A 13,180-nucleotide genomic window follows, 5' to 3' on the forward strand; every position below is an offset into this window, starting at 1 on the left:
GCTCTGATTCTCATGTAGATGTGAATTAATATGGAAAGGTACAAGCTTTGTCCTTTATAAACAGGCTGGTGGGTTTTGGAGACTAGAGTTTGCGTCGATTCCATTTAAATTCAGGAATTTGATTTACTTCCTGAATTGAAATGGACTTGACCCCCAAAAACCCCACTGTCCCTCCCAGCCTAACCCTAACTCGGCTCTTTAATTCAAGGACTTTACAACGATGTCTGATACTTTATATTCTGCATCTGTACAAGGCTGAGATCTGGATTGATGGTCTCTTGATGCGTCCTCGGTTTGTGTTATGATGCGTAACGTTGTTAGCTAATAGAGTTAGCCGCTCAGGGTGATGTCACTGTTCTGGAATTTTCATCAGTTCTGGAATCTTCATCCGTGAGTTCTTCAGTGAGTGTTTGTTGAGAGGCAAAGGGGGGACAGAGAACCTCCATCCACTGTAGCCATGATACACATTGTAAACATTGCTATGCTCAGAGGTCCCAGACGGCCTGTTGTTGGCCTTGCCCCTCCCTGTCTCCTAGCTTTGTTATGCATGTGAGCTGCTCATGTCCCATATACTGAGGCAAGGGCGGCGCATTTATAGCGTAGTCAATGGTGTTTAGCTAACACACTGGAGACAGCGCGTCTCTCATTTTGTCGCTAATCATTAACTTTTTCTCTCATCAAAACCTTCCATTGCCCAAGTAACTGAGGATTCTTTTCCGCCACTTTGTTCATGATGTCAACAAAAGTAAAAAGGCTTTGACTTATAGGAAGACTTTTTCTTTTAACATTTCATCGCTATCCTTGAAATGTCCCATGAGTCTGTTGCTTTGTTTACCCAGAAACCTGTTATTTCTTTCATCAGTACTCACATCAGTACTCACAGCCAGTAGCACTCTGCACAGCCATTCATTTTAATTGTACATGTGCATTTTATTCATAGTTGAAAGGTAAACTCAATTTTCTGTTATTTTTCTCCTTTCAGATAAACGAGTTGGTGGACTGCAGAGACATAAGCATCGGTGCCTGGTTTGAAGCCTGCATCGACAACGTGTCACGCAGCCCAAAGGGACAGAACAGCACCAGTAAAGCTCCTACAGCAGGGAAGGTTGGCAGGCCTAGCAAAAGGACTAACGGCAAGCTTGAAACAGAGCCGGGCCAAGGCCAAAGCCACCTCTCCTCCTCAGACAATAATAATGGGAATAATTCTTCTTCTGTGTTGAACTCTGACAGTATTGGGCCAGGGGCTGGGCCCTCCACCTCTCAAACAGACTATACCGCCACAGACAAAGAGAAGGAGGATGTGACGTACCACATCAGATATGATGAGTAAGTTGTCAGTGCTTTCTGACCTACTAGGTTTGCTATCGCAGATTCATATTTCCCTTTTTTGTTTGCTCACGGTTTTAGAAAAGTTGAATTCAGTTAGGTGGGATTAACCAACTGAGTGGTGATGGAGCCTACCAGGTAAGTAAGGACTGTGTAGACTGGGGTGCTTGGGAGTTCAGGAAGAGGTGAAACTGCATGCTACATATGAATAAATGAATGATCTAAGCCATAAAAACGGCTGTATAACACGATATGCACTTACAGTATGTAGTGCTGCACCATTAGATACAGAGGAGGAGAGATTACATGCCATATAAATCCCTGTATATCTACCATGATACTTCTTGATGTAGTGCTACACCATTGGAGTTGATTTACAATAGCTCCACCCTCTCATTTGACCTTTAACCCAGGGAACAAAGCTCAGGCGCTAATTGAAGAGAATACTATTTCCCCGATAGCCTTGGTGAGTCAGTCAAATGGAAATCGATGTGCAACAGGAAGTCATTTCCTGTCTCAGAGATCCATTAGAAAAAGGAATAAAACAATTTGTCTGCAGCGTTGATCCTGGAGGGAGAATGTATGTTTTTAGGACTGACGCATAACTTTCATTTACACACAGTTGCTAGGCGGAGAGTAATGGCCAGATGAAATAGACAAGATATAGTTACATTCTGGATACATCCTGTCAGTTTGGAAATCTGAAATGTTGAATTGCATTTTTACTATATTTACACAACTTCCATGGCTTCCAACTTCTCTAAAAACAACATTGTCACTAGTTGGTGTTTTGAACAAAATCTGGGACAATGTGTTCAGTTTTACATGCAATCAAAGTAGGGAACATCTGCAACATATTAATGCAAAATGTTTTTTTATTTAACTCACGCAATTTAAGCAGAAATCGCCCTACATCCTGCTGGATGGTGAAAGTTTCCCTATAGGGATGTTGGGGATGTGAACCCACAACCCTTAGGTTCAGAGGGAACAGGAAAGGGGGCTCAGGTTGAAGCAGCTTGTTTAAAACCACAGGCCCTGATGTATCCCTCCCTGCCTGCAGCTTATAAGGGAGTGTAGAACAGGGTGGTGGAGGGGGAAGCTGCTAAATAGAATTTGGAGTCATCTTTTTCTGGTGAATCCATTCAGAAGGAGCCGTTTCCATGGTAACCACGGAGTTCTCGGGAGCGTTACTCGCAACCGCCTCATCTCCACATTCTAATTGCTGCCTAAAATTGAGTGGCACATCTAGCATGTCACATGGAGAGGTAAAGGAGGCTCGTTGCTGTGTGAACCACATACACCACCACTGCTGTTGAAGAGTAGCTATCAATCTCTTCAGCCATTGGCCATATTTCAATATGATCAGTGTTTGACTTGGGCAGGAGCTCACTGACGCTGACTACCAGCACCTCACATTATCTACTGCTTGAGCTCATGTTCCTCTTATAGAATATTAGTTCAAAAGTATTGTGGAGATCCTGAAGCAAAATATACACAGTACTGACACCCAAAATGAGTACCGACGTCTATTTTCAGTCCAAGACAAGCACTGAGTATGATGATTGCAAATAACAACAATGCATATTTCAAATGACCCCAAGCCAAGCAGCTTCTCTCTCTGGCTCTGATTGGTAAACGACACAATCTACCTTCCCAGGTTTTTACTGTTTGTTAGAGCGCGGAGGGTTTTTCTCTTCTCCTTTGTGTGCGTTGTAGTTAGGCAAGGCTTCCCAAGGTTCTTGCTGTATAATTTGATGCAGAAAAACAGCCTGTTTCACATTAAAATCTCGAACTAATTTCCAACAAAACGGTTGCCTCCAAGATAAAGAATACTCTGCATTTTTGTTGTTGCCTGTTTTTCTATACTAACAAGCATCTCAGATCTGGCTTATGGTCAGATCTTATGCATGTACATCCATCCAACCAGAAAAAAAACCTGGATAGCTTAAATAATACAATTATCAGATTATATGGTTATATAATAAAGATAAGAAGGAATATATTTCCGCAAAGATCATGCTATTTCAGTATTGTGGCAATTACCCCCCCCCCTTTCTAATTTAGCTGCATGGATTAAACCTGGTACTTAGATGTAACAGATCTAATTCAGTGTATTTTCATTCAGTGTATTTCACTATTGCTAAAGGCAGACTGAGACCAAATGCCTGCAGGTCCATTGAATGATAAAATAATACCGCTGTTACAACACACTTGGCAACCTTGTATTGCGTGAATAGATCCAACCAGGACTGCCTGCCTGCTAGTAAATTACTCCCCCACTGTCCTCTCAATGCACTTCACTTCACTTATCCTCCCTCTTGTTTTCAGATTAAATGTGATTAAACAGATCTTGAAAAAAAAGTACAGTTTCCATTTAAATCCTCAATTACAAATTAACAGAGAGGTTAACAGAATGTGATCATTTCACCCGTGATGCTACCATGGAGTAATTACGCTCAACTAAGAACGTGTGTGTGTGTGTGTCCTCATCATCTAAACCCAGAGACCCTATCAAACCATGCAGCTTATCTGACAGCCATGGGACCCAACAAAACGATATTGGTTTTCACGTCTCTCCTCCACATGCTGTACATGAGATCTGTCTGGTTGTCTACTTATAATGTTGATCACAGTCTCTCCAGTCAACACTCTAAATTCCACAATCTAAATGCCATTCTAGAATCCCTGCTTCCTGCTCCTCCCAGGTCCCATGTACAGTATGAGGGTCTGTGTGGCCCATGTTGGGGGTGGACCACCGTGTCCTGAACACTGACTTCTGTTCTGTTCTCCCCCTACGGAGCCTCCTGTTACCCTCCCAGTGTCCCAGCACATTGACTTCTGTTCTCCCCCTACGGAGCCTCTGTAATCCCCGCCACCCAAAAAAGGAAATCCGTGCCTCTAGCCTGCTACCCTCACACAGTGTCCCAGCACACTGACGACTTGAAGCCGTTACTGTGCCCAAGCATTCTTCTCTAGTGTCTACTCACCTATACACTAGTCATGCTGATGGACTGAATTGTAAAATGCATTCTAGTAGAATGCATAAATGACTTGCATTGACAGGACACATTAGCATACATGTGTTAGGCAGTGGGGGCCCTATGCACTCCCTCTCTCTCACACACATGTACACACACGAACAGACACACACATGTAGAGAGTGTTTCTGTGAACCATATGCTGGTCTTTTTCTCCCTCTGTGTAAAGCGTCGGCCCGGGGGCTATAGAGGGTGTGTGTGTGTGTATGGGGTACCATGGATTGATATTCAGGACATGAACATGATTGTGCAGGGAGCACATGCAGGGAGAGAGAATGTGAGGGACGATCAGACCGAGGAGGTTGTGTCTGAAACGGCACCCTATTCCCTATATACTGCACTACTTTAGACCAGAGCCCTATGGCACCCTATTCCCTATATAGTGCACTACTTTAGACCAGAGCCCTATGGCACCCTATTCCCTACATAGCGCACTACTTTAGACCAGAGCCCTATGGCACCCTATTCCCTATATAGTGCACTACTTTAGACCAGGGCCCTATGGCACCCTATTCCCTATATAGTGCACTACTTTAGACCAGAGCCCTATGGCACCCTATTCCCTTCATACTGCACTACTTTAGACCAGAGCCCTAATGCACCCTATTCCCTATATAGTGCACTACTTTAGACCAGAGCCCTATTGCACCCTATTCCCTATATACTGCACTACTTTAGACCAGAGCCCTAATGCACCCTATTCCCTATATAGTGCACTACTTTAGACCAGAGCCCTATTGCACCCTATTCCCTATATAGTGCACTACTTTAGACCAGAGCCCTATTGCACCCTATTCCCTATATACTGCACTACTTTAGACCAGAGCCCTAATGCACCCTATTCCCTATATAGTGCACTACTTTAGACCAGAGCCCTAATGCAGGTCCACTTCTATCTAGGTTTCATAGTACAGCCAGTGGCAGCTAAGCCTCCTCTCCATGCTAATGTGTGTACCTCCAATCTTTCTTCTATCATCCAATCAATGGTCAAATCTATGTTCCTGTGGTCAGGATTCCATCACCCCAACACTGTCACATTTATATGATGGAGGATGGGCTGAGAAGATTAGCACAAAATCCTTCAGAAACCACTGTAATTGTATTTCAGCAGAGTGTTAAAGATTTAAGATGCATCTGTCTAGTCAGTGTGTTACTAACTCAAATGAGATGGTCAGACAGATGCATGAGAAGGTCAGAGGAAAGCTCTGTGATTTGTGACACTGCAGAGAGTGTGTGTGTGTGTGTGTGTGTGTGTGTGTGTGTGTGTGTGTGTGTGTGTGTGTGTGTGTGTGTGTTAAGCAGACGTAGCTGAGCTAATCTCCAGCTTTCACACCGTCCCTTTGAAACGGTAGATCCCCTTGTCTCTTCTCTCCTGATCTCCGCCACAGAGATCCTATTGTTTTATACATTAGACATTCTTTTGATGTAAAACTCTGATAACCTGGGGGATGTGGGGAATAGGGAGGGATGTATTTGACATACATGCATACATACATGCATACAGTATAGCCTACACTTGCATAATTTACTATTTTCTTTTGACGATACATACTTGACAAACTCTTTCTACATCTCTAAGCCTGTTGAATTAGCCCCAGTTCACAGTGCATATTATATTTGCTATCTGAGTGCCTGCATGTGTGAAATATCAATTTATCTAAAGCGGTGAACCTGGACCCAGTTTTCCTTGCATGAAAAAGATGAGTGACTACCCAAGGAGAGCCCAGATACAGGGGTGTAGCGCTGCCTTAGTGGAGGGGAACGGTGCTCCCTCATCTTTTTGTTTTTCAATTTGAGAATACCCTGAGCTGGTAAAAATATTTCTGGAAAATTGAAGTCTGATACATTTTCAATTATATTTAATTACCACTAAAGTTCCATGAAAACGATCGAATGACAAAGTAAATAAATATGTAGGCTATAGCAGCGCACAGGTTGTTAAATGGTGGTTTCTTCCCTGTCTTCCCTCTCTCTTTTTCTCTCTCTCTAGCGATGGCACAAATTAGGAATAAACTGTAGGTGTGTGCAGAGGCCCGTCGGTCGGAGGCTTGGCCACTTTTAAATGGGCCAAATGCGACATAACAACAACTGCCACAGACAGAACTCCAGAGGTTGACTTGGGGCTCATGTACCACGTACTTGAACTCACCTTACTGTCCGAGTGCTTAACTTACGTACCACCTATATTGTGTATGCAGAGAAAGTGATCCACCACATGAACTTTGTCATCACACAAACGAGATCTAGGATCCAAATTCACCGCGTGTCTGCCTTGACGTTCATAAAACTCCACGGACACCTCTTGCGCAGTGGAACCCAGAACGATATGTTGACCACTTGGTTACGGTGAAGTCCTTTCAGCGCCACAATTTTGAAGGGCGCTCAAATCGCTTAAAATAACCCTCATCAAGATCTGTTGCCTAACCCTAATAGTCCTACTCATCTTTATTATTATTATTATTATTATTTTAAATAGAAGATTATCACTTCTCACAATGGTGCTCATTAAGTCAATTTAAATCAAAGCTGAATGAATGTCTCTCAAGATCACATAATGATGAATAAGTATTTTACATAACAGAATCTAATATAATAGCATATACTGTAGCATAGTAGGCCTATAATATGTTACACCAAATACAGCTCAGTCATTTCTTATCTGAAGCTGAATAGTCAACAACAAAAATCCTGCACCAAAACTAAACAGCGCATGCCGATAGGCAGGATATACGCGTTCGTAACAGCTGTCCAGCGATCCTAGTTGATTGGTGTTTGTTCTGATGATGGACACAATGAAGCACATTGGATGTGCAGGATCAACAAGATGTTGTAGATTTGTGATTTGTTGCTTGCATCTCAAATATCAGACTGGGGATTTTGTAATCAAACATCAACAATTTACCAAAAATAGTACAAAATACAATAAAGTTAAGTTCCTGACGATAGACACAAGGAAATACATTAGATGTGCAGGACAACAGGATGTTGATGGCTGTAGATTCCTGATTTGTCTGTTTTAGCATTGAAATAACTGTGAATTAGCAGGGTGCTAAAGTGTTAAAGAATGTGATCTACCGCTTGCATGTCAATATCAGGCTGGGAAGAATTTACATGTGCGATCTCCACCTATCTGCAAGCATGACCAATAGCATAACACCTTACTGATATGTAAATTCAAACAACCAATAGGAATACATAACATTGAAATACGAATTTCTGCAGTGTCAGGTGGAAAGATAACAACCATCCTGTTACACTTTAATCAAAATGTGCCTAGAACAAAGGCTAATAGTTAACACCATCTGCTTAAATTCACTCATGAAACAGTAATTCAAAAAGATTTAAATGCATATTCTCATGAAACAGTAATTCAAAAAGATTTAAATGCATATTCCCATGAAACTGATCGGTGATCAAATGACTGGCATGCTGTTTGGATATTTCACGGGTAAAACGTGAATTATCATTCACAAATGACAGTGATGATGGTCTATTTTGAAATGAGTTATGCCCCTAACTTGGTTTTTGTGTGGGCATAGGCAGACGTTGCGATTGGAGGATGCATTTTATACATATTCTATAATGGTATTCAATAGGCTACAAATGTGGATTGAAAAATGACGTCATTATATCAAATAAATAGAAATAGCACTACTGCACAAATAACACACATCTGAAGATTTTTTGTTGTGATTTTGCTATACAAAAAATCTATGCAAATGTGTGGTTTGCATCACTTAAAATGTCATATGTTGCATATACTTTACGAACATTTCCAGTGACTATACTTTGCCAAAAATGTATATTTTTCATATAAAATGTACTCAGGTGTGTTGACATCTTATGAGCATTTTGCATGCATTGAATTAGCCAAGCTTAAGCCAAGCAGTCCTGTCAATTCCCTTTTGAGAGTAATTCATTTAGGAGATTTACACTCCCTGTAAATGCTTTACATAATGAATGCATTTTGGGGAAGATGTTATGTTGAGGAGGATGATGATAAAGATGATATTCTTTGCTCTCCCTAGTTACCCTGAGAACGGCGTGGTGGAGATGTGTGGCGGTAACGTGCGGCCGCGGGCTCGGACCCTACTCAGGTGGGACCAGCTCACGGTAGGCCTGGTTGTCATGGTGAACTACAACATAGAGATTCCTGAGGAGAGGGGCTTCTGGTTCGATGCTGAGATTACAGCACTCAATGAGATCTCCAGGACCAACAAGGAGGTCCGCATCAGAATCCTGCTGGGGTAAGAGAGGACATGCTGGGGTAAGAGAGGACATGCTGGGGTAAGAGAGGACATGCTGGGGTAAGAGAGGACATGCTGGGGTAAGAGAGGACATGCTGGGGTAAGAGAGGACATGCTGGGGTAAGAGAGGACATGCTGGGGTAAGAGAGGACATGCTGGGGTAAGAGAGGGCATGCTGGGGTAACAGAGGACATGCTGGGGTAACAGAGGACATGCTGGGGTAAGAGAGAACATGCTGGGGTAACAGAGGACATGCTGGGGTAACAGAGGGCATGTTGGGGTAACAGAGACCTGTCATGGGACAATTTCCGTTGGGAAAGTCTGTTTCTCTCTTCTAGGTCAGGTGATTATGCCAGTTATGTAACTTAGATATTTCTGCTTACACAAGTTAAGAGGACTTTCTCTATTTCTGTTTGTTAACCTCAAAACATCCTAATAGCCTGACTGAGTGGGTGTAGAGAACATTCCCTGTGGAGCTCTGATGGACTGATTAACACATTCTCTCTCCCCTCTCTTCCCAGAGGGCCAGGGGACGTCATCCCAGACTGTAAACTGTTGTTTCTGGATGAGATCTATCAGATTGAGAAGACTGGAGCACACTCGCTGTCTGCTGTAGATGGACAGTTCAAACGTAGGCCTCAGCACACTCATACCAATACTACAGCCAATCAGGGCTGAGATGGGGCATACCACAGCCAATCAGGGCTGAGATAGGTCTACCTAGTACGCCAGCTGTTCTAGAAGCGCTGAGGTCAAGGGGGTACTGCAAAGAAGTAACTTGAAATTGTTTTCATCAATTAGCCTGAAATTGATACATTTCAAATCCTTCTTATATAGCATTCTGCATATTCAATTTAAATGGCAAGATTACATGGGTTCTTGGCATCAATACGTGCATGTGTGTTTGTGGTGCGTGTGGGCTTTTGGGTATTTGTTTTTGTCTTATGGTTTTGTTCGCCTGTGTGTGTGCCAATTCTTTGCATATGTATTTGTGTGTCTGTGAGTGTGTGTGCACACCGGTGTATGTGTTTACATGTGCGTCTGTGTGTGTATGTTTGTGCGCCGGGATGGATCCAGGCAAGAGCGGGCCGGAGTGTAAGCACTGCAAGACGGACCCCGAGTCGGAGTGCAGGTTCTGCTCGTGCTGCGTGTGTGGAGGGAAGCAGGATGCCCATATGCAGCTGCTGTGTGATGAGTGTAACATGGCCTTCCATATATACTGTCTCAACCCACCGCTAGACACCATACCTGACGACGAGGACTGGTGAGCTCTGACCTGGTCATCCCAGACCACCTGGGGGTGCTATACTCACACAGGATGACCCTATGGGCCCTGGTCAAAAGTAGTGCGCTATATAGGGAATAGGGTGCCCTTTGGGATGTAGACAAGACCTGTGCACTGATGGCTGGTGGAGCAAGTATGATGCACGATGTCAATTGACTCTAATGATTGAACATGCATTGTGAGTGTCATAGTCATGTTTACATGTTAGTGCTGACTGAGATATAGATATGCCTTTAGCCATATGAATAACTTCCACATTCTATATTTTCCTTTGGGTGCCAGTCTAGATTTTATTGTAGGTACCAGATTTCTCTCTCATAGATGTCTTAGTAACACACTGTCTATACAAGAGACACTGACACCAACAGTATACTACCAGTAGTAGTTTCTCTCCTGCCCATCTACATTGACTTCCTGTATTGATAATGCTCTGAGAGGCAGTAGATCAGTAAGGGAGTTATGATTCTTGTGTTGTGCTCGGCAGGTACTGTCCCACCTGTAAGAACGACACCAGTGAGGTGGTTAAGGCCGGGGAGAAGCTGAAGGCCAGTAAGAAGAAAGCCAAGATGCCCTCGGCCCATACAGAGAGCCAGAGGGACTGGGGCAAGGTGAGACAGACAAGGTCCTTCACACTAATCCCTGGACCCAAGGTGGGGGACTAAGGTTACATCCCAAATGGCACACTATCCCCTACATGGTGCACTACTTTAAAACAAAGTAGTGCACTATGTAGGGAATAAGTTGCCATTTGTGATGCAGCCTAATATTTCCTAATGACATGGGTCACACCAGGCGGTTGGGGCCAATTCCATTTTTAAATTCAGTAAGTAAAGTTACTGGTTCTCAGTTTCAGCAGAATTGAAGTGGAATTGATCCCAACCCTGGGTCACATCAGATCATGAGCAGTGGCAGAATCACTATGTGGTTATCAACATTCTAAAGGGGGAACTGGGGAGAGAATTTGGTGTTTTGAAACGATTCTTCGAATTTGTTCTCTGGCTGTCAAGGACTCTAGCTAAACTATGTGGGGTAACTTAATTTGTTTGACTCGTTACATATTTCAACGGAAGAAAGAGGCGGTATCTTGGCCTGGACTGGAGCTCATATTTGAATGCCTCACTCAGAAGGAGGACCTCCTTGGTTCTTTTGGCAGCAGACAGAATGAGTGAGACACACACAGACACACAGGGTGGCAAACAGAACTGTCATTGTCTAGCACTTTGTTCCTCTAACAGAACCCGTTGGCCTGTTGAGTCAGTGTTAGCAGAACAAAGTAGATCTCTTGTTCACGGCTTGGTAGCAGAGTTACTGAGTGCTACTGAAGGAGTCAATTGGCAGCAGGTAGCAGTGGCCAAGCTTGGGTATGTTCATTATTCACCAAACCCGAAGAGAACGGACTGAGACAGGGATGGACTACCTGGACTTCCATTAAGAACTACTCATTTTTGTTTTCTGTTGCAAAATGTTTTGCGTCACTGTGTCCTACTGAACAAAACTGTACTTTTCAATGTCAAACTAAAATGAGTATTATTTCTTATTGGACAAGTCCAGGTTGTGCCTTCCCATTTTACTCAGTAGTCTTCTGTTTGGTTCCTACTGAACATGACCCAGGCCCACAGTAAGTTCCTCTGCTCTCACTAAGATGTGTGTTATTCTGTGTTGGCTAACTCCCTCTCACACTGTGAGGCGACGGTAACAATGCCATTTAAAACGTTTTGCTACAATGTGTTCAACTGAATGCAACCCAGGCCCAGGTAACACAGACAGGCCCTCGGTAAGTTACTCTGACTAAGCCACAGTGTTTGCTGTCTCTCTCTCACGCTGTGAGGCGATGGTAACAATGCTATTTAAAATGACTCAGCAGAGTGTAGTTCTTTTCCTGGAACCAAAGTAGGGGAAAATAGCTAACCCCATTGTTTCCCAGAAATACACCATGGATGCGTACCAAACGGGACCCTAATTCCCTATGTAGTGCACTACTTTTGATCAGGGCCCATAAGGTTCTGGTCAAAAGCAGTGCACTATATAGGGAATTTAGTGCCATTTGGAACGCATAGAATGCTAATTGAAAACAGACTATTCTGTACATTAGTATGTATTTATGTGCTAAACAAGGTGGGGTTTTTTTTTTTTGGGGGGGGGGGTTACTCATGGTTTGGGAATGTTATGAGAGAGAAACACTGAGGAATGAATGAAATTGTCCAGCACTTTAATAATATAAACATTTCCAGGCCGGAAAATGGATTCTTCTTATACATACAATACTATTCAGGTCTGATTAGGCTATATGGTAGCTGAAACTTGTACTAGGAAGTCCTTGGTTTATGTAATGTGTGTGTGTGTGTGTGTGTGTGTGTGTGTGGTCCAACATGTGAATACATGCTAGCTAAAGCATGCATGATTAAGTCCTTCCTCTGAATTCCCTGTTGATGTTACAGGGTATGGCCTGTGTGGGGCGCACTAAGGAATGTACCATCGTCCCTTCCAACCATTACGGGCCCGTACCTGGTGTTCCCGTGGGAACAACATGGAAGTTCCGCGTTCAGGTGAGCCAATGGGAACGAGGTTTGGTACCATGTGACCATACAATTGGGGTGATGCAGGTTTGGTGATTTCTCAGAAACTCGGAGAGAACAGAGAAAATGTAATATTTTCTAATCATGAAGATGTTGACTCTGGAAAATATAGTTGTTTTCAGTTAACTTTAGAGGTTCATAGTTATCTAATATTCTGACACTAAGGATTTGTTTACATAGTCAGTATCACATCTATCACACCATCGTTCCTCCCCCTCTCTCTCTCCCCCATATCACCCATCCTGACTCTCCCCCACTCCTGTTCACTCCCTCTGTCTATCTTCTCCCTTCCTGTGTTCCAAGGTGAGCGAGGCGGGAGTGCACAGGCCCCACGTGGGAGGTATCCACGGCCGCAGTAACGATGGCTCCTATTCGCTGGTGCTGGCTGGGGGCTTCGAAGATGAAGTGGTGGGTGTCTTTCTTTTTTATGTCTGTCGTTGTGTTTGAGCTAAGCAATCTAGGAGTGTAGGAGGAAAAAACAGGTGGAGGGAGATCTCTCTCTTTCTCCCTGTTTTCCCTCCTCTTGCCTCCTCTGTCTGGCAGTCCCTCTGTCTGGCAGTCCCTCTGTCTGGCAGTCCCTCTGTCCCATGCTGTTTGCTCTGGCCCTTTTAGCCTGGTAGACACTGGGGGAGGATGGTAGTCTACCCTTCCATCTGGTTCTCACACCGCTGTCTCTCTTTCTCCCACTCCTTCTCTCCCTCTAACGCG

At 43.6% G+C, this 13,180-nt stretch overlaps 2 protein-coding genes across 2 annotated transcripts in view; one reads left to right on the forward strand and one right to left on the reverse strand.

Annotated features, from left to right (window-relative positions):
* Positions 1–13,180, reverse strand: part of LOC115149437 (uncharacterized protein KIAA2026) — a 71,897-nt gene that overhangs the window by 54,823 nt on the left and 3,894 nt on the right. The gene's annotated exons all lie outside the window — the stretch shown is intronic.
* Positions 1–13,180, forward strand: part of LOC115149438 (E3 ubiquitin-protein ligase UHRF2) — a 39,844-nt gene that overhangs the window by 20,771 nt on the left and 5,893 nt on the right. Inside the window, exons 3-9 of the mRNA XM_029692293.1 lie at positions 983–1,326; positions 8,393–8,611; positions 9,133–9,242; positions 9,689–9,875; positions 10,381–10,504; positions 12,335–12,442; positions 12,776–12,880. Of these exons, the coding sequence (XP_029548153.1) occupies positions 983–1,326; positions 8,393–8,611; positions 9,133–9,242; positions 9,689–9,875; positions 10,381–10,504; positions 12,335–12,442; positions 12,776–12,880 (1,197 nt within the window). The remainder of the gene's footprint in view (positions 1–982; positions 1,327–8,392; positions 8,612–9,132; positions 9,243–9,688; positions 9,876–10,380; positions 10,505–12,334; positions 12,443–12,775; positions 12,881–13,180) is intronic.

This window comes from Salmo trutta, chromosome 15 (genome assembly GCF_901001165.1).
Source record: "Salmo trutta chromosome 15, fSalTru1.1, whole genome shotgun sequence".
NCBI lineage: Eukaryota > Metazoa > Chordata > Actinopteri > Salmoniformes > Salmonidae > Salmo > Salmo trutta.